At 35.4% G+C, this 19499-nt stretch overlaps 1 protein-coding gene across 8 annotated transcripts in view; it reads right to left on the reverse strand.

Moving 5' to 3' along the window:
• BRIP1 (BRCA1 interacting helicase 1) overlaps positions 1-19499 on the reverse strand; it is a 187980-nt gene that overhangs the window by 128844 nt on the left and 39637 nt on the right. For all 8 annotated transcript variants that reach the window (XM_003814472.6, XM_014342182.4, XM_055101590.2 and 5 more), the window contains exon 7: positions 2234-2524. In XM_003814472.6, coding sequence (XP_003814520.4) covers positions 2234-2524 — 291 coding nt within the window. The remainder of the gene's footprint in view (positions 1-2233; positions 2525-19499) is intronic.

Here is a 19499-nt window from a genome sequence, read left to right on the forward strand (position 1 = left end):
GTTATCTATTTATCATTTCGCTTTGGTAATTCAGTCATAGTAAACACAGACACCTATGGTGACTTTGTAATTGCCCTTCATTACAATACCAAATTACTAACAGGGCTTGAGAACAAGAAAGAGGATGTTCATGTATGCCCGTGAGGTAAGCATTCTGAGGCAGAATTAGGTCAAGACAAACCACAAGCAGATATCTTCAATTATTCATATTACTAATATTAAAAAATAAAATACCTGTTCACTTTAAGACAAACTAAAGGCCAATGAAAAATTCGGAACATTGAAGTCTACTGAATTCCTTTTTATTTTTACATGATTCAAACTTATTTGAGTAAAGATCAATAAAAACATAACCAGCACTGTAGGATTCTAGGTTACACAAAATGAAACTGTCTGCCTTCAATACACAATCTTACACTTTATCATTGCTTTTACCAATGTATTTTACCAACGTATGTTTTTGGCTGGTTGGTTGTTTTTGAGACAAGAGCCTTGCTCTGTTGCCCAGGCTGCAGTGCAGTGGCGCGATCTTGACTCACTGCAACCTCTGCCTCCTGGGTTCAAGCGATTCTCATGCCTCAGCCTCCCAAGTAGCTGGGATTACAAGCGTGCACCACCATGCCCAGCTAATTTTTTGTATTTTTAGTAGAGATGTGTTTTGCCATGTTGGCCAGGCCAGTCTCGAACTCCTGACCTCAAGTGCCCGCCTCTGCCTCCCAAAGTGCTGGGATTACAGGCATGAACCATCAGGCCCAGCCAATGTATTTTTTACAAATACATAATTAATTTCCCCAATAACAAGTAAAACAAAAAAAGATAAAAATATGGTGACAATGCCAGCAAGTCTTCTTGCATAGGCTATATAGCCAAAAAATAAATTTCAAGCATTTGAGGAATTCAGCAGATCACTTAGTCACTATGGAAAGCAGTCTACTTATGCATGAAATTCATGGAGTTTTACCATAAAGAGCTTTATTTTATTATTTTTGAACACCTGACACTTAATACTTTCATCTCTCCTTGAAGAGAAGTTTTTTAATATACAGAGTAAAGGAATTTCACAATTCCTCAGTTAGTTATAAATAACTCTTTGGAAATAAATATGACTGTAGGATTTCAACAATGACTTTGATTCAGTAATTCTGTATTCTCTCCTGGCTCTGAACAAGTCACTCAAGTTTTGCCATTGGAACACCTTACTACTTATACTTTATAATCTCGTTTGAATATCTGTTAAAGTCTCTTTTGACCATCCCTAAATAAAGTTTAAATAAATTTCCATCTAATAAAAGAGAGTATTAAGGAAGAAAAGCATAAAACAAAATAATTCACATTATATGGTAGGGGGTGATATATCAATGAAATGAAACTCTGGGGGCTATAGCTCACAGTTTTTTGTGTAGAACCAACTCTAATAAGATACTAGTGAAAAACAAAACAACTCTAAAAATATATTAAAATATCATTGGTCACTTCATAGTAATCAATTTATGGTTCACTGATTTGGGGGTATAATTTCATACTTGCAACTTCAATTTTAGAGTAAACTAATTATCACACCAGAACATAGGCTCCCAAACTAATACTGCCAAAAAAACTTATTTGAAAGTCATATAAGTCTTTAGTAAGAAAGACTTCTCTATTTCCACCAAGGCCAAATTCATATTATTCTAATTTCCTTGGAAAATTTCAAAACCACCAATGACATCTTTCGAAAGTTAATAATTTAGTATAACTTTTAAAAGAGGGGTTTGTATTTATCAGAATTATGAGGTGGGATAATCATTATATTTCTCATTCAATTAAGAAAATTCAAACTTTGCCCAGACAGCCTAAATAAACTATCTGCTTTTGAAGTTTTTAAGTATATAAAGTATATTAATTAGATCTAATTAGACTAAACCATTTAAACACTTCTGTCTCCTCATATGATATCATCCAAGTTTGACTATTTTTGGTAGCAGGATTTAAAAGAAGAAACTAAGATGTCTGACTACAACAGAAATTAATTTCAAGGAATTAAATATCCCAAGCTTTAAGACCAAATCCCATACTTTAAAACTTGACTAAAGATTTTATTACAGGAAAATTGTTTTTTAAAAGATATCAATACTAGCAGTTAATTTGATTTTCCGAAGTTGATTATCACTAAAATGTACATATAAAACACATACTGAGTAATTTAAATATTTTCAGCCTTATTTTTTCTCTAACACAAAATAACTTTACTCACGTTTTTCCCATCTAGCAATTCCATGCACTTCTCATTTCTGTTGAAGTTACCGACTACCTCAGGATGGACACAAGTATGATCCCTGCTGGAAAGAATAGTCATTGGGACCCCTGAATATGCCGTCCTCCGGAGCTCTCTAGTAATCTGAGCAATCTGCTTGTGTGTGCGTGTCCCAAAATATATTTTGGGTATCTTGGATTTCCCTGTATGATCCTTCTTAATGGTATTCGATGACTCTTGACTGTTTCCTTGTTTAGTAGAACAACAGCACCTAGAACAGTGGCCAGGGGGCTGTAAGAAAGGAAAGAAACGATAACTAATATCTAAACTACCATAAAAAACGTTATCAAACCTCACATGGAATCAGAACCTGTAAGTAATGAATCACAATGGTCAAATAAAGAGAAATTACAAGAAATTATAGTATCTAAAACTTGCCATTAAAGAAAAAACTACAATTTAAAATTGGTCCTCATTCTTTCTTTTAAAAGTTATAAATGATATTTCCAAATTTGCATTCTTTCCAACATACCACTCTAACTCTCCAATTCCAAATGTTTTGAGTACATTTTAACTCTCCTCTTTCATAAATTATAAAAATGATAAAACAAAGTAGGAACAATTTTAATTTTTTCTTAGGCTTCATACGAACTTGTGATATTATAGTTTAGAGTTAATAGTTTTGTTCACAGCATAGTTCATTCAAATATTCCTTAATATACCAATGCTTTTGAAGCACTTTTAAATATAGTTTACAAAAGAATAGAATTATCAAGTTGAATCTAAAGGATCACTTAACAACTTCAAAAAGAGAAAATTCTTCTTTAGCAAAGGTACGAAAATAAATGCAAAATATTAATATTTAATAATGAAAGCAGGTTGCTTGTGTGGAACAAGTATATCTGAAATTCAGTTACCTGTCATGGAGTGTAAACCAATCAGTAAAATTATCATCCAGGATAGTTTTTCCTGGACAATTTCACTTGTAACTCAGTTTCATAACTGAAATAGTTATATAAATGTCTCTTTAAACAAACCATATGGAACATCAGGAATACAGTCTACTTAATTTACCTGATTTTTCTCTTCTGTTTCCAATTCTCAAATACTAAAAAAAAAAGAAGTTTAATGCTATATATTAGAACTCACAGGTTCTTAATAACTACTTCCTTCTAAGTCTCAATTATTACACCAAATGACACAGAACAAAGTCTCATTTTAGAGAAATAGTGTAAAATGGTTAATTTATAGAAGTGGTCATTGATGGGGAGGGAAAAAAGGTAAATAGCATTGTAACTTAAAAGACTGTGTGCTAAAGAGTTTTAATTTAGTAGAACAAACACTCTACTTGACTGTTTTTTTTTATTATTGTAATCAGTAAGATTAGCCTTCATAAACAAATGCTAAGTCATAGCATGTTACACCACAATACTGGGGATGAAGCTGTCTTTTAGCCTCAACTCAGTGGAAAAGCAAGTTCAAATTACTCCCAGTCTCACTCAACCTTGTCCGCCATTAAATATTACAATACATGATAGAATGGATGTAAATGTGACCCTTCTGGAGCTGTCACTCACTGGGATAAAAGGTTCACTGATGTGCCAAATAAACAGTCAGTCAAAGCAGATAAAGTTACAGCCATGCTGGAATTGTTACATTCTCCTCTCAGGTTGCCAGTAACAGCAGATTTCATTACAGAGTGCTGCCACATTAAATAGCCAGTTCCAAATATCCTGCCTTCTATATTGAATAATTACTTATTCACTAAAAGGATAAAAAGAAGAGTTATGAATGGGGCTCTTGTCAACAGTGAGGCAGGAAACAGCTGACATGTGGTTTATGTTACATATGTTGCAATATCCAACAATTTATGGTCACAGAGAAAATGGAATGCAAATTATATCATGATATTTCTGACTGAATTCTTTTTTGGCTTTTGCAATGATCACATTAATCAATTAACATACAAAAAGAATTAAGTTAACTCAATTAGAATTAATTTACTTTTTCATACCATCAATTTTTTCGCTCAATTATACTATTTCTCTTCCTTATGATACAGTTAAATTCATGTGAATACTAGAATGCTATGGCCCAATGCACTCTTATGTACTATATAGATACATTCTATCTAAGCATAAAAGTAATCCAATAAAGTAGCTTTTTCTCAAGGCTGGGAAAACTTACTTTTTGATGTTACACTTTTCAACATCAATTCCACTTAAAGCTTTACCATCTACTCCCTTTAATTTCACCTTTTCTCTTGGTCAAAAAAATTCAAACAATAATACAGAAATATTTTTTAAAAATCAACTATCCCATCACGAACAATTTAGTGTATAACTTACTGACCTTCATATATACATATCTTTCATATCTTTTTTTCAAATAGAAAGGGATGCTATTATACAGTTTTACAACTAGATACTTTGTTTTCAAAGTTTTTAATTTTTAAAAGGGGTGAATTTGGCACAAATAATTTAATGTTCTACTTATCTTTAAATGTTACACTAGTAGTGGTACTAACAAAAGCAAAAGATCAAGAACTAGTCTCAGAAAACTTTTCTCACTAGAGTGACTTTAGTTAGGACTTTAAATCTGTTTTTTCACTCCATAATTCAGAATATTATAAACCACAGCTAACTTTATATTAAATGTTTTTGTTTGTTTTTTTAAGTTGTAAAGTAACATGAACAAATTATAACATCTATGAACTTAAGTAGACTCCTCAAGAAGATGGTTTTCTTTTTTTGTTTTTCTTTTTGTTTTGCTTTTTTTGAGACAGACTTTCACTCTTTTTGCCCAGGCTGGAGTGCAATGGCATGATCTCGGCTTACCACAACTCCGTCTCCCAGGTTCCAGCGAGTCTCCTGCCTCAGCCTCCCAAGTAGCTGTGATTACAGGCGTCCACCACCACGCCTGGCTAATTTTGTGTTTTTATTAGAGATGGGGTTTCTCCATGTTGGTCAAGCTGGTCTCGAACTCCCGATATCAGGTGATCCGCCTGCATCGGCCTCCCGAAGTGCTGGGATTACAGGTGTGAGCCACCATGCCCGGCCAAGAAGATGGTTTTCAATAGGTACTTAGGCAAGTAAGGTATAAGGTGGAAATTAAAAGTTAATTCTTTTCCCTTTGCATTATTAAACAGGAATTATTTCTTCAGATGCAATCTTCTATTAAAGTTTCCATTTAAAAGATTCGGTACAGGCCGGGCATGGTGGCTCACATCTGTAATCCCAGCACTCTGGGAGGCCGAGGCACGTGGATTGCTTTGGGTCAGGAGTTCAAGACTAGCCTGGCCAACATGGTGAAACCCTGTCTCTACTGAAAAAACAAAAATTAGCCAGGCATGGTGGCATGTGCCTCTAGTCCCAGATACTCGGGAGGCTGAGGCAGGTGAATCACTTGAACCAGGGAGACGGAGGTTACAGTGAGCCAAGACCACGCCACTGCACTCCAGCCTGGGTGACAGAGCAAGATTCCATCTCAAAAAATAAATAAATAATAAAAGATTTGGTACAATCATATTTGAAGACAGAAAAACTGATTGTAGTAATATAACAAAGGCTTCAAAAAGTCACTTATTTTATAACAAAAGATAATTACCTGTACCAAAATCAGCAACTTTCAATGCTCTAAGAAAACTAGAGGAAGGATCCTGATGCCAGCAGTGTCAGGAGGTCAGAATATCCCCCAATCAAATTACCAGGCTAATACTTTATGGCCTCTCTCTGAAACCCTTTGACCCAGGGGTCTTAAAACAATTAGATGAATAAAATTAAATAATTTCGTATCTCTTATTGAGTATTTTTCCTGCTAACAAATGATCATGTTTATCTTTCAAAAAGACTTTTTTATTTTCCCTTTGCTGTTTAAATTGACAGCGATTTCCTTTTCTCCAGGAAACTAGAGAATAAATTTTATAATATTCACTCTCATCCAATGATATATCTGAAAATCAATACATAAGACATGGGGCTTTCCAAAATCTGTAAACTCTAAGACCTGTAAGTGGCTACACAGTGCCAGAACCAAACTCTTTAAGAAATGGCTTCTTCTCCAAGCTAGAAACTGTTCAGAGTCCTTTTACTTCAAGAAAAGGCAAGAAAACCCAACCCAAGTAACTGCAAAAATATACTATCCAAAAAAAAACAGGAGATACATGTGGATGTGACAGCTATAATATTTCCATGTGCAGTAGCCAATTGTTTAAAAATACATTTCAAATCTACAATTATCAAAACTGTTCTTAGAACATCAGCAACCAAGGATTTTCAGAAAATTTTTCTTGTGTTTAATAAATTATATTCCCTCTCTTGTTGTATTATATAGAGACATGTCTACATTCTTTCAAAGATGAAGAGTTCGAAGATTTGATCTTGAAAGAAAGATGAATTGCTGAGTCCTTGCCACTGTTCCTTTCACAAGCTATAATTATAAGTTCAAACGGTAACATACCACAATGTCAACTTCTAAAGATTTATAACTTTCTCCAAACTTTCCCTACCACTCACACAAAAAAAATACTATGCCTAAATACCTGAAAAATGAGCATAGCAATTAAATATTTTTAGAAATGGAAAATGATAAAGAAATAGGAACTAATTTCATTGCCAAAGAAGTTCCTTTGCTAACTGTAAATCAGGAGAGATTCTCAAAGGAGACTACAAATTGAATTTCAAAAGCAGGCAGGAGTACGAAAACTAAGTAAATAAAGAAGTAGAGAGAAAAAGAGAATGAAGAGAAACCTGTTTGAGTGAAATAAAAGGAAAACTAGGTCAATGAAACAGTAAAAAAAATACAAAAACTTGTGTTCTTCCATAACTTTCCACATGTGCATGTATTGTCTTTCCAACCACACTGCAAATTCCTTGAAGACAGAAACTATGTCTTACATTTCTTTATATAGCTCATTCATCGAGAGTGGTGTTTTGCACATAACTGTAACTTAGCTTTTTTTAAACTGATGAATTATGACTAAATGTCCCTGAACCAAATACTGTACCCATGTATTACAATTAAATCTGACAGATGCTTAAATGATGTCCTAATTTGAAGTGCTGCACATATCAAAAAGATACTTCAAAATCCAGATTAGCTTTTAAAGGAAAAAGTACAGGACAATTACTATTTTTCAAGGCCAAAAAGAAAAACCATCTTATGCTAGTATTTTAGTCGTGACAAACATATATCCCAATATTTTCATTAGTAATAATACTGCCATTTTTAAGGCTGTCCTTGTGCTAAACATTTTTCATCTAATATCCCATTTCATTCATTCATTGACTCAAGAGACATTGGAATCCCTATATATCAAGCCACGGAGAAGACAATGACAAGGATCACCTCATCTTACTGACAAAGAGAGCTTCATTCTTAAACTGTTCTACAAAGTGTAGTTCTTGGAGTTTGTCACACCATTTTCACTCATAAACCAAGGAATTGTTTAAAGTTAGTTCTATTATTTTATGAATGCAATTACAAAATATTCCTAAGTATGATCTTCATAAAAATTGTTTTAACTTATTAGTTGACATTTAAATCAAATATGTTATAACAAGATCCATATTATGTCCCCCAAGGGAAAAATAAAAAACAAAAACTTTCAATTAATAGACTCTTTAGAGCAAGAGTCAGCAAAAGAGCCAGACAGTAAACATTTCAAGCTTCAAAGGCTATATGATCTCTTCTTCCACAGGAAGATATCTTTTATGATCGAAATGTAGAGAAGGATTTCCTAAAACAATAAACCAAAAACACAAATGAGTGAAAACACAGCTTCATTAACATGTTAAACTTCTATTTAAAGATACATATTCCTTAAAGAAGGAAAGAAAAATAGGTAAAAAGGGGGCACAGGCTGACAGAAGATACTTGCAGTGCTTACAGTCAAGTGAGGATCAGTATCTACAACATATAAAGAATTCCAATAAATCTATTTTTAAAAGACAAACCCTACAGAAAACCAAGAACAGGCAAATCACAGAAGAGAAAAGCTGAAAAGCTAATAAATATCTGAAAAGATGTGCCATCTAATGTACAGCTTCACTAGTAATTAGGAAAATGCAAATTAAAACCATAATTAGATTCCATTTCCTATCCACCAGATTGGGTACTGGAGAGGATATGAAGAAACTCTTATTCACTGCTGATCGAAGTATAAATTGGCACAACTACTTGAGAGCAAATTGGTGATCTAGTGAAATCAAAGATACATATACCCTTTGACCCAGCATGACACTGTTAGGTATACATGCTAGAAAAACTCTTGCACATTAAGACAGATACAAGAGGAATATTAATTGCAGCATTGTTTTAATAGTGAGAAAAACAAGCTACATGTATCAACAGAAGGAATGGATAAGTAAATTGTGGGCTTTTTGCAATCAATGGAATAATATTATAATGAAAATATATGAATGACAGTTGTATGCATCGACATCGATAAACATGAACAAGCAGTTGAACAGGCTGAGTATGGCTTAAACAAAATTGTATTTTCCCCATAAAATTCTAAATAAGTTGATGATAGAAATAAAAATATAAAACTTCAGGTAGAGAGTGAGAAATCAAGACTATGGAAGATAATCTTAAAAGCTAACAATTGTCATGAAAAACATACCTGAAAAATGCTAGAAGTGCTGGGAAAAAAAAAAAAAACCACAGTAAATATACTCTGTTCCGGTCTCTCCTCAGTTGTTTCATACCCGGCAGAATAGCTTTCATCTTAACACCTCCTCCTCAAAAGTTTTCAACCTAATTTATTAGGAAATGGGTTCTCAAATTAGGGTCCATGGGCTATTACAGATCACCCAGAAACTACAGACACAATTTTGTGTGCATTTTTAGAAAGTGAACCCCTAACTTTAATCAAGTGCTCAAAGCAGATTGTGACTGATTTGGGTTAGGGCTTTATTCCAGAATTTATATCTGGTTTTTTAACGAAAATCAAATGGAAACAACATTTTCTTTATAACCAAATTAGCCAGACATAGTTATTCTGTAAAGGAATAAACAACAGCCAAGAGAATTTCATAAAGTTTCCTCCACTGCTTCTGAACTCATTTCTATTTTAATGTTTGTTAATTACCTAATATTAACACAAGGCTAAAATACTCAGTTCACTAATGTATATTTCTAACTTCATTTTACAGATAAAAAAGGAAATTCAGAAGAATTCAAATTCCCACAAAATACACAATAAATTTGTGGAGAAGTTGAAATTCATAACCTTAAATCTTTAAAGTGAAGCTTTAACAGGATTGTTTTCATCTACCACTTAAGCAAAAAAGCAAAACACTGCCCTTTATTTCAAAAAGTCATGCATATGAAGAGCTAGTGGTAAAAGGCCAATGAACATAGAATTATACTACAAACTTTGAGACATAAAAAAGGGTTTGTTAATCTTTATCAACCATTTGCTGTTGTCCAAGCCATCTAAACAGGTACTGAATATCCGTTGTGCAAAATCTCACATTAGCACACACTCTAGTAAGATAGCAAAAGTAACATAACTATACCTTTTCAACTATTCTTTTTTAAAAAATTCAAACAGTAGTAGTACCCTACTGCCACCGTTTCATGATTAGACTGCACAAAGCAGCTGTTTATCCACTCACAGCAACCAGCAGGTGAACCTGATTCAATATTTATCACAGGCTTTCACAGATCACTGCTAACCAAGCAAACGTTTTAATTAAGCTGAAACTTGCTTCAAAGAGCTCATTCAAGATGTCAATCAGCAGGTAGGGGATCAGATACAGTGTCAGGTGAGAGTGTGTAATACAAATCCACAACTTTCTTCATCCCATCGCTGTAAATTAGCCTGCTCTAAAGTTCAGACTCTGATTGTAACAGACCGCCAGTCTCCTGGAATGTGTAACTGAAGTCACTCAAATTCTATTGTGAAGGTTGTAAGCAATATGTTAAACTGCAGTGGGCTAGCACATTAAGACAGATCCTTTTCACGGTTGTTTTTTGATACCATAAGTGTTTGTTACCCTACTCTCCACTTACTGTTTACTTTCTTGCCTAGTGTAAATGGGAATTCCTTAACACAGTTGCTCCAGTTTCTGAAAAGTCTGTGTTTCAATAGAGTAAATCAATAAGAATTATCAGTTTAAGAACAAGCATATCATAAAGATGACTGACCTGCTATAAAGCAAAAATTATCCTGGTATAATAGAACTTTACATAGATGTGATTATAGCAATGAGTCTCAAAGCAGTGATGAGTCACACCAATCAACTTCATGAGAAAAACCCAGGGTGTTTATAAAAAATAAAAAGGGGAAAAGAAGACTCAAACGAGCAAAATGGGGAAGTGGGCGGGTAGGCGGAAAATATCTTCTTTAAATAAGAATGCCAGCTAAGAATTGTAAATAAAATGATAGAATTTTAAAAATCACCATTTTGCAACTTTCCTGTACTAACTGATTCAGGCAAGTTACATAAATGGATGCTGAAATCTTTCAGTGAAAAGTTATTAGGGAACAGAATATTGACAAAGTCTCAAAATATCACCCCACAGATTATTCATTAATTACAAAAGGAAAATGTACCTTTACAATGAAGAGACCTGGCAGTGACACTCTAACCAAGTGGTGAAATTCAGCATCAATGGTATTGAGACTAACTGGCTTCATATGCCTCCTGATATAAGAAATATACTCTTGTGCCCATCTTCAATAAAACTACATGATTATTAAATCCAAACAATCAAGACATGAATCAAAAAGAACCTGGGAATAGAGAAACTGTGGTAAAAAGACATATATGTATTATTTAGTCGGTGAAAATTCATCCAATTGTAATTTATGATATGTACACTTGGTTATAGATTGTATTTCAAAAAGGCTTTAAAAAAAAACCCTATCCCTTGAGATTGCAGGTAATTTTTACTTTCTCCTTTATGGTATTTTTCAAACTTTCTTCAATGAACCTTTTAAAATGAGAAAACAATGCTATCCTATCATGTCATTTTCCACATATTAACCAAAATGCTATAAACAAAACATATGACATAGAGATTTGTGCTTCTATGGGCTTTAAAAATTAAATAGTTATTATTACATACAAGTCTCTAAAGCAGCACTACCCAACAGGATTTTCTGTGATGACAGCGTATTTGATATCTGCACTATTCAATATATTTGGCAGTAGCCGCATGGGCACTTGAAATGTAATTAGTACAACTAACTGAATTTTAATTTTAATTAATCAAAAAACATAAATACATGTGGCTAGTGGACAGAATACATTTAAAGTATTATCAGAGATTCTAGAAAACCAATGGTTATTGCAGGTGCATTGTATGTGTGAGAAATTCTCTTCGTAAATTCAAGTTAGAAAGGAAAAAGCAAAAGTACACTGTAAAAATTGTGTGCTCATAGGTAAAAATGGGTTCTGCAGGTTGCAGCTCATGAAAACTGGGTTCACAATTTTTGTAGACTAGTAAACTACTTTTCTTAATCTTTTTTGTTCTAATTTTTGTCTGAATTCCAATCAAAATACCAGCAAGATTTTTTTTTTGGTAATCTAAATTTAATCTTGAAAATAAATAAGTGAGAATAACCAAAACTTTTTGGAAAAATAAGATGGGGACAGGTGTGATGTCTCACACCTGTAATCCCAGCACTTTGGGAGGCCAAGGCAGGCATATCACTTGTGCTTGGGAGTTCGAGACCAGCCTGGGCAACATGGCAAGACCTCATCTCTAAAAAGGGGGGAGGGGGGGGAAAGATGGGCAAGTAGGGTATATATTTCTATAGATGTAAGAATTTCAAATATATGATAAAGATGCTGTATTAGGCACCTCTATGGACATGTGTCCACCTACTTACTCTGAAATAATCTATATCCCCTGCTGAAAGGCTGAACCTAATATCCACATTAATAACACATGTCCAAAGACACTCTCAGGCATAGCAAGATCAATTAGTTTCACTTTCCCAAGAACTTGTATTTGGGGCATTTAGACTGAGTTGATTAATTACAGAAAATAGGCCACATCATTTGGTAGATTTTAGGCTTCCACTTTGAGATGTCATGGTAAGGTCATATGAAAGAGTTTAAGTATCTAGAAAAACCAATCTACAAAAAATAATGAGAAAACTTTGCTGAGAAATGCAGATGTCACACCAGAGGCCCCAAAGAAAACAGAGAAGCTGCCTAAAAACTTTTCAGTTCCAATGAGGGGAATTATATCTCCTGCATGATCTTTCTTTTAGCGGGTTTCTATTTCTTAAAAAGCAGATCACTCCCTTAAAAATCCGATTTAAAAATGGGCCAAAAATTTAAACAGACATTTCTCAAAAGATATACAAATGGCAAACAGACATATGAAAAGGTGCTCAACATCACTGATCATCAGAGAAATGCAAATCCAAACTACAATGAGATATAATTTCATCCCAATTAAAATGGCTTTTATTGGCTGGGCACGGTGGCCCACACTTGTAATCCCAGCACTTTGGGAGGCCGAGGGGGGCAGATCACCTGAGGTCAGTAGTTCGAGACCAGCCTGGCCAACTTGGTGAAACCCAATCCCTACCAAAAATACAAAAATCAGCCAGGTGTGGTGGTGCACACCTGTAATCCCAGCTACTCAGGAGGCTGAGGCAGGAGAATCACTTGAACCCAGGAGGCAGAAGTTGCAGCGAGCTGAGATCATGCCACTGCACTCCAGCCTGGGCAACAGAGTGAGAATTTGTCTCAAAAAAAAAAAAAAAAAAAAGGCTTTTATCCAAAACACAAGCAATAACAAATGCTGGCGAGGATGTGGAGAAAAGGGAACCCTCATACACCGTTGGTGGGAATGTAGATTAGTACAACCACTATCGAGAACAATTTGGAAATTCCTCAAAAAACTAAAAATTGAATTACCATATGATCCAGCAATCCCACTGCTAGGTGTATATCCAAAAGAAAGAAAATCAGTATATCGAGGAGATATCTGCACTCTCATGTTTATTGCAGCATTATTCACGATAGCCAAGATTTGGAAGCAACCTAAGTGTCCATCAACAGATGAATGAATGAAGAGAATGTGGCACATACACAATGAAGTACTATTTAGTCATAAAAAGAATGAGATCCTGTCATTTTCAACAACATAAATGGAACTGGAGGTCATTATGTTAAGTAAAATAAGCCAGGCACAGAAAGACAAACTTTGCATGTTCTCACTCATTTGTGAGAGCTAAAAATTAAAACAGGTGAACTCATGGAGAGAGAGAGTAGAAGGGTGGTTTTCAGAGGCTGGGCAAGGTAGTCTAGGGAGGGGAGAGAGTGGAGTTGTTAATGGGAACAAAAAAGTAGTTAGAAAGGATAAATAAGACTTAGTATTTGCTAGCACAACAGGGTGAATATAGTAAAAAATAATGTAATTGTACATTTCAAAATAACTAAGAGTATAATTGGATTATTTGTAACACAAAGGATAAATGCTTCAGGTGATGGATACCTCATTTACCCTAATATGATTATTACACATTGCATGCCTGTATCAAAATGTCTCATGTACTTCATAAATATATACACCTACTATGTACCCACCAAAATTAAAAATTAAAAAAAAAAAAAAGCAAACCACCCTGTTTAAATCAGGTGGCATTTCAAATCTGTGGGGGAAATTATTCAACTAATATTTAGATGAATGACTATTTGGGGAAAAAAATTAGATCCTATCTCCCACCTTACATCAAAATAATTTACAGTTGAATTAAAGATCAGTATATAAGAACTGAAACCATGAGACTTCCAGTCTAATATGGCAGATTAGGTACACACATTTGCCCTCCTTCCCACCTAAAACACCACTAAAATAAACTTACTTAGTAGCTGAAGTTGCAAACTGGAGGTCCACAAATCATACCTGCTTCACAATCATGTTTTGAATGGCTACACAGAGTTTTATAAATTTGAACTACTTAAAAATTATGAGATGAAAATCCATAGTGCTGGTTTCTTCTAGAAAAACTGGTTGACTGGCCACATTAGGCCTGTATTCTTACAGGACAGCAATCCACTAACATTGACTAGATTGCCACATTTGGATGAGACATATACTCTCAAGGTATCACAGTCCCTGCCACTTAAAGAATGTAATCACATGCACTTATACTTAGATCCCTTCTTTCATTCATGCTACCTATCTGGTGCTCATTTAAGTTGCCAACCCTGGTTACAAAAGTGTAAAAAGGGCCAGGCACAGTGGCTCACGCCTGTAATCCCAACACTTTGGGAGACCGAGGGTAGTGGATCACTTGAGGTCAGGAGTTCAAAATCAGCCTAGCCAACATGGTGAAACCCTGTCTCTACTAAAAATACAAAAATTAGCCAGGCGTGGTGGCATGCACCTGTAATCCCAACTACTCAGGAGGCTGGGGCAGGAGAATCGCTTGAGCTGGGGAAGCGGAGGTTGCAGTGGGCTGAGATCCCGCTATTGCACTCCAGCCTGGGCAACGAAGCGAGACTCTGTCTTAAAAAAAAAAAAGAAAGAAAGAAAGAAAGAAAGTACACTCCACAGAGTGGGAGGGGGCTTGAGCAAGAGGCTCAAGAGCACTGGTTACAAAATTTTCTGGAGTTTAAATACTCTCTAGAGGTTTCCATTGCTTATTTTGTTGCACACTATGTAAATAAACACGTGGCCTGTGACCAGTCTGATTGGTTGTGGGAGGCAACCAATCAGAAGCTGAAGGGAAGCTACAGTTACATCCTATGCAAAGGAAGACATGGCCCATGACCAGTCTGATTGGTTGTGAGAGGGGACCAATCAGAGGCTGAAGTGAAGTTACAGAGTTACACCCTATGCACATGAAGACTGGTTGTGGGAAGGAGAGGTACTTTCCATTCTTTAACCTGCCATTCAGTAGAAAGGCAGGGTGTTGCAAACAGAGTAGCCTCTGATCCTTTTGTTACTTGAGGGTGGAGAGGTGAGTTTTTCTTTTTGATTCAGTTTTAGGAAGTCAGTGTGAATCGGCCTTAGGTTCCCTGCCTCCAGACCCTATTCTCCTGCCTCAATTTCATTCTCTTTTTTTTTCTTGTATTTTTTACCTTTTTATTTTTATTTTTTTTTACAGACAGGGTCTCATTCTGTTGCCCAGGCTGGAGTACAGTGATATAATCATAGTTCACTGCAACGTTGAACTCCTAGGTTTAAGCAATCCTCCTGCCTCAGCTTCCCGAGTAGCTGGGACTATAGGCACATGCTACCACGCCTGGCTACTTTTTGCATTTTTTGTCTTTTTAAAATTTTTCTTAAGATACAGGATCTCTCTCTCTCTCGCCCATGCTGGAGTTTAATGGCACAATTATGACTCACTTCATTCTCAACCCTCAACCTCCCCGGCTCAAGTGATCCTTCCGTCTCAGCCTCCCAAGTAGCTGGGGCTACAGATGAATATCACCACATCAGGCCACCATTTCATTCTCAGCAGATATTGAAGGCTCAATGAATATTACTGGTAGAAATAAGCAACAAAATAAATAAATCTCACATTAACTAAAACTGCACATGAAAACATTTGTTAATGACTAAAAATTGTCAGAAGAATCAGTAATAGCCACCAGTAAACGAACTAAATGACAGAAGACATAATAAAAACCTCGTGTGACTGGTTTTTGATGTGAAAAATATAAATTAATGAATGAAATGTCTTCCCTATAAATGTTACATAAAATTAGTAAATGACAAAAAATAAAAGACAATAAAAGAAGAAGAAAAGCTATTTGACGAATAGACTGATAATGGGATTCTCATCATTTTTTTCTGTAAAGTCTTTGATGTTACTAGAATTTTTATAAGCAAATATCACTTTTATAAAAACAATTACATTTTTAAAAAACATACACAGAAAACAATATACAGGGTAGAGATACTACCAAAAGGAGAAGTAACTAGTTTTTCAGGGCTTGCAGAATCATTTTACTCAATTTGATAAGATTTTTGTCTTACTAATAGATCCAGTTATGTGCCCTCTGGGAAAAATGCACCAAAAAGCGCCAAGGAAGAAAGAGAACTGGACAGACTATCCAGTAAGGCCAGTCAAATCAATCATACAGGTTAATGAGATGACTGAATAGGAAAACAGACTGCTCTCACATCTACTATTGTTCAGAATATTAGATTAAGGAAACAGCTGAGACAAGGTTTCCTTGTGGAAGGACAGGAGAAAACATAACATGGTTATAGCTAAGGAAAAGAATCAATAGAAAGGAGGAAAAATAATTGACAAACATCCAGTGATGTGTAAATGTGTAGTGGGATGTGAATGGGGAAAAGTTTGTGTTTGAAAAAAAAAAGGCCCTGTATGACTAATATGGGGACCAACAAGTTTTCAGTTTAAAGGTGGGACGGTTCCAAATGACAACAAAGTCCCATGTGTAGTGGTGCTGTTGAATTAATGGCTAAATTAGGTCGTAAGTTTCAAGAAGGCTGAGGAACTATGGTCAAAATAGCAGATCATCAACACAGATCATAAAGTACCCCAGGATGGTGACTGCTTCTCCTACTCCACATTCACTGAGTAACAAGGAGAATCTGACATTTTTACTGCCCTGATGTGTGCCTACTTCCCTAAACCTCAAAAGCATCTGTCTTTAAAAGATTCATACATGTTTCCAATGCTGTTGTCAATATCAATTATCTTCTGAATGAAACGTTAACCTTGCACAAGTAATGCAACATCTGGCTTATAGTAGTTTTCACTTAGAACAATGCATATATTTGTTTAAGTTTTCCAAAAGGCCAACATTTAAAGAAACAATAAATGTCCTTAAAAATATGATTGTATGGACTTCTGCTTTTAGCCATAAGAAAAAACAGAAATCTTATCTTGCACCGTAAACTACTAACAAATTGGACAAGATATATGAAACAGTACTTTTCAGACACTGAATTGTGATCTCAGAGAAAAGGAAACAAAGAGGTGATAACTACATTACTTTACTTCTACAGATGAAAACACAATAACTGAAAAGAAAAATCCACTAGTAAGATTTAACACCAAATTAGAAATAGCAGAAGGGATCAAGGAGCTTGACAAATCGGCAATAGAAGGTAGACAAAATGAAGCACAAAGAAGAAAAAATAGCTTAAAAAATGAACATATAGTCAGTGATGTATAATATCAAGCTGTCTAATATACATATAATTGAAGTCTGAAAGGAAAAAAATGAGTACTTAAGAAAATATTTTTAAATGGCTCAAATTGTTCATAATTTGATGAAAACTATAAAACCATAGATCCAAAAAGCTCAATGACCCCAAGCACACAATAAACACACACACACACACACACACACACACACACACACACACACCCCTTAGTTGAATTGCTGAAAGCAGAGATAAAAATAGAATTTTTTTTTTTGAGACGGAGTTTCGCAGTTGTTGCCCAAAGTGATCTCAGCTCACTGCAACCTCCGCCTCCTGGGTTCAAGTGATTCTCCTGCCTCAGACTCCTGAGTAGCAGAGATTACAGGCATGTGCCGCCGCACCTGCCTAATTTTTTGTATTTTTAGTAGACACAGGGTGTCACCATGTTAGCCAGGCTGGTCTCAAACTCCTGACCTCAGGTGATCCACCCGCCTCAGCCTCCCAAAGTGCTGGGATTACAGGCATGAGCCACCATGCCCGGCCTAAGATAGAATTTTTAAAGCAGCCACAGATTACTCTATAGAAACTATGTAAGACAAGCCAAGGGCAGAATATCTTTTAAGTGCTGAAAGAAAGAAAATGTGAACCTAAACTTCAATACCCAGTGAAAATGTGTTTCAAAACAAAGCGACGGTTCCTATCAATAACCCAATGAAGTTTCTTGCAGAAATAGAAAATACCATCCTAAAATTCACATGGATTCTCAAGGAACCCCGAATAACCACAATAATCTTGAAAAAGAACAAAACTGGAGGTCTCACATTTTCTGATTTCTAAACTTACTACAAAGCTACAGTAAGAAAAACAGCATGGTACTGGCATAAAAACAGAAATATAGACCAATGGAACAGAATAGAAATTCCAAAAGCAAACCCCCACATATATGGTCAAATAATTTTCAGCAGCCTATCAAGACCATTCAATGGGAAAAGAACAGTTTTTTCAACAAATGGTGCAGGGAAACCTGGATATCTACACACAAACAATGAAGTTGCACCATTATAATATATGGAAAAATTAACTCTACATGGATCAAAACCTTAAATATAAAAAAGCTAAAACCATAAAACTTTTTCAAAAGCACTGGTGATAAAAAATGGACTTCATGAGATAAATTGGACTCATGAAAATTAAAAACATTTATGTATCACAGACCACCATCAACAGAGTAAAAATGCAACACACCAAATGGGAGAAAATATTTACAAATCATGTATCCAATAAGGTATTAATATCTGGAATACATAAAGAACTTCCACCAACTCAACAACGACAAAAGCAATCCAATTCCAAAATGGACAAAGGAAACATCATACTGAATGAGCAAAAGCTAGAAGCATTTCCCCTGAAAACCAGCACAAGAAAAGGAAGCCCGGCCGGGCGCAGTGGCTCACGCCTGTAATCCCAACACTTTGGGAGGCCGAGGCAGGCGGATCGCAAGGTGAGGAGATCGAGACCATACTAGCTAACACGGTGAAATCCTGTCTCTACTAAAAATATAAAAAATTAGCTGGGCAAGGTGGCGGGCACCTGTAGTCTCAGCTACTAGGGAGGCTGAGGCAGGAGAATGGCGTGAACCTGGGAGGCGGAGCTTGCAGTGACCCAAGATTGTGCCACTGCACTCCAGCCTGGGCGACAGAGCAAGACTCTGTCTCAAAACAAAAAAAAAAAAAAGAAAAGAAAAGGAAGCCCTCTCTCACCACTCTTATTAAACATATTATTGGAAGTCCTGGCCAGGGCAATCTGACAAGAGAAAGAAATAAAGGGCATCCAAATAGGAAGAGAGGAAGTCAAACTATCCCTCTTTGCAGATGACATGATCCTATATCTAGAAAACTCCATAGTCTCAGCCCAAAACCTCCTTAAGCTGATAAACAACTTGTCAGGATACTAAATCAATATGCAAAATTTACTGACATTCCAATTCACCATCAACTGTCAAGCTGAGAGCCAAATCAGGAATGCAATCCCATTCACAATTGCCATAAATAAATAAATAAATAAATAAATAAATAAATAAATAAATAAATAAAATAACTGGGAATACAACTAACCAGGTAGGTGAAAGATCTCTACAAAGGGAACTACAAAGCACTGCTTGAAGAAA

The sequence above is a fragment of the Pan paniscus genome, chromosome 19, assembly GCF_029289425.2.
Source record: "Pan paniscus chromosome 19, NHGRI_mPanPan1-v2.0_pri, whole genome shotgun sequence".
In the NCBI taxonomy this organism is placed as follows: Eukaryota; Metazoa; Chordata; class Mammalia; order Primates; family Hominidae; genus Pan; species Pan paniscus.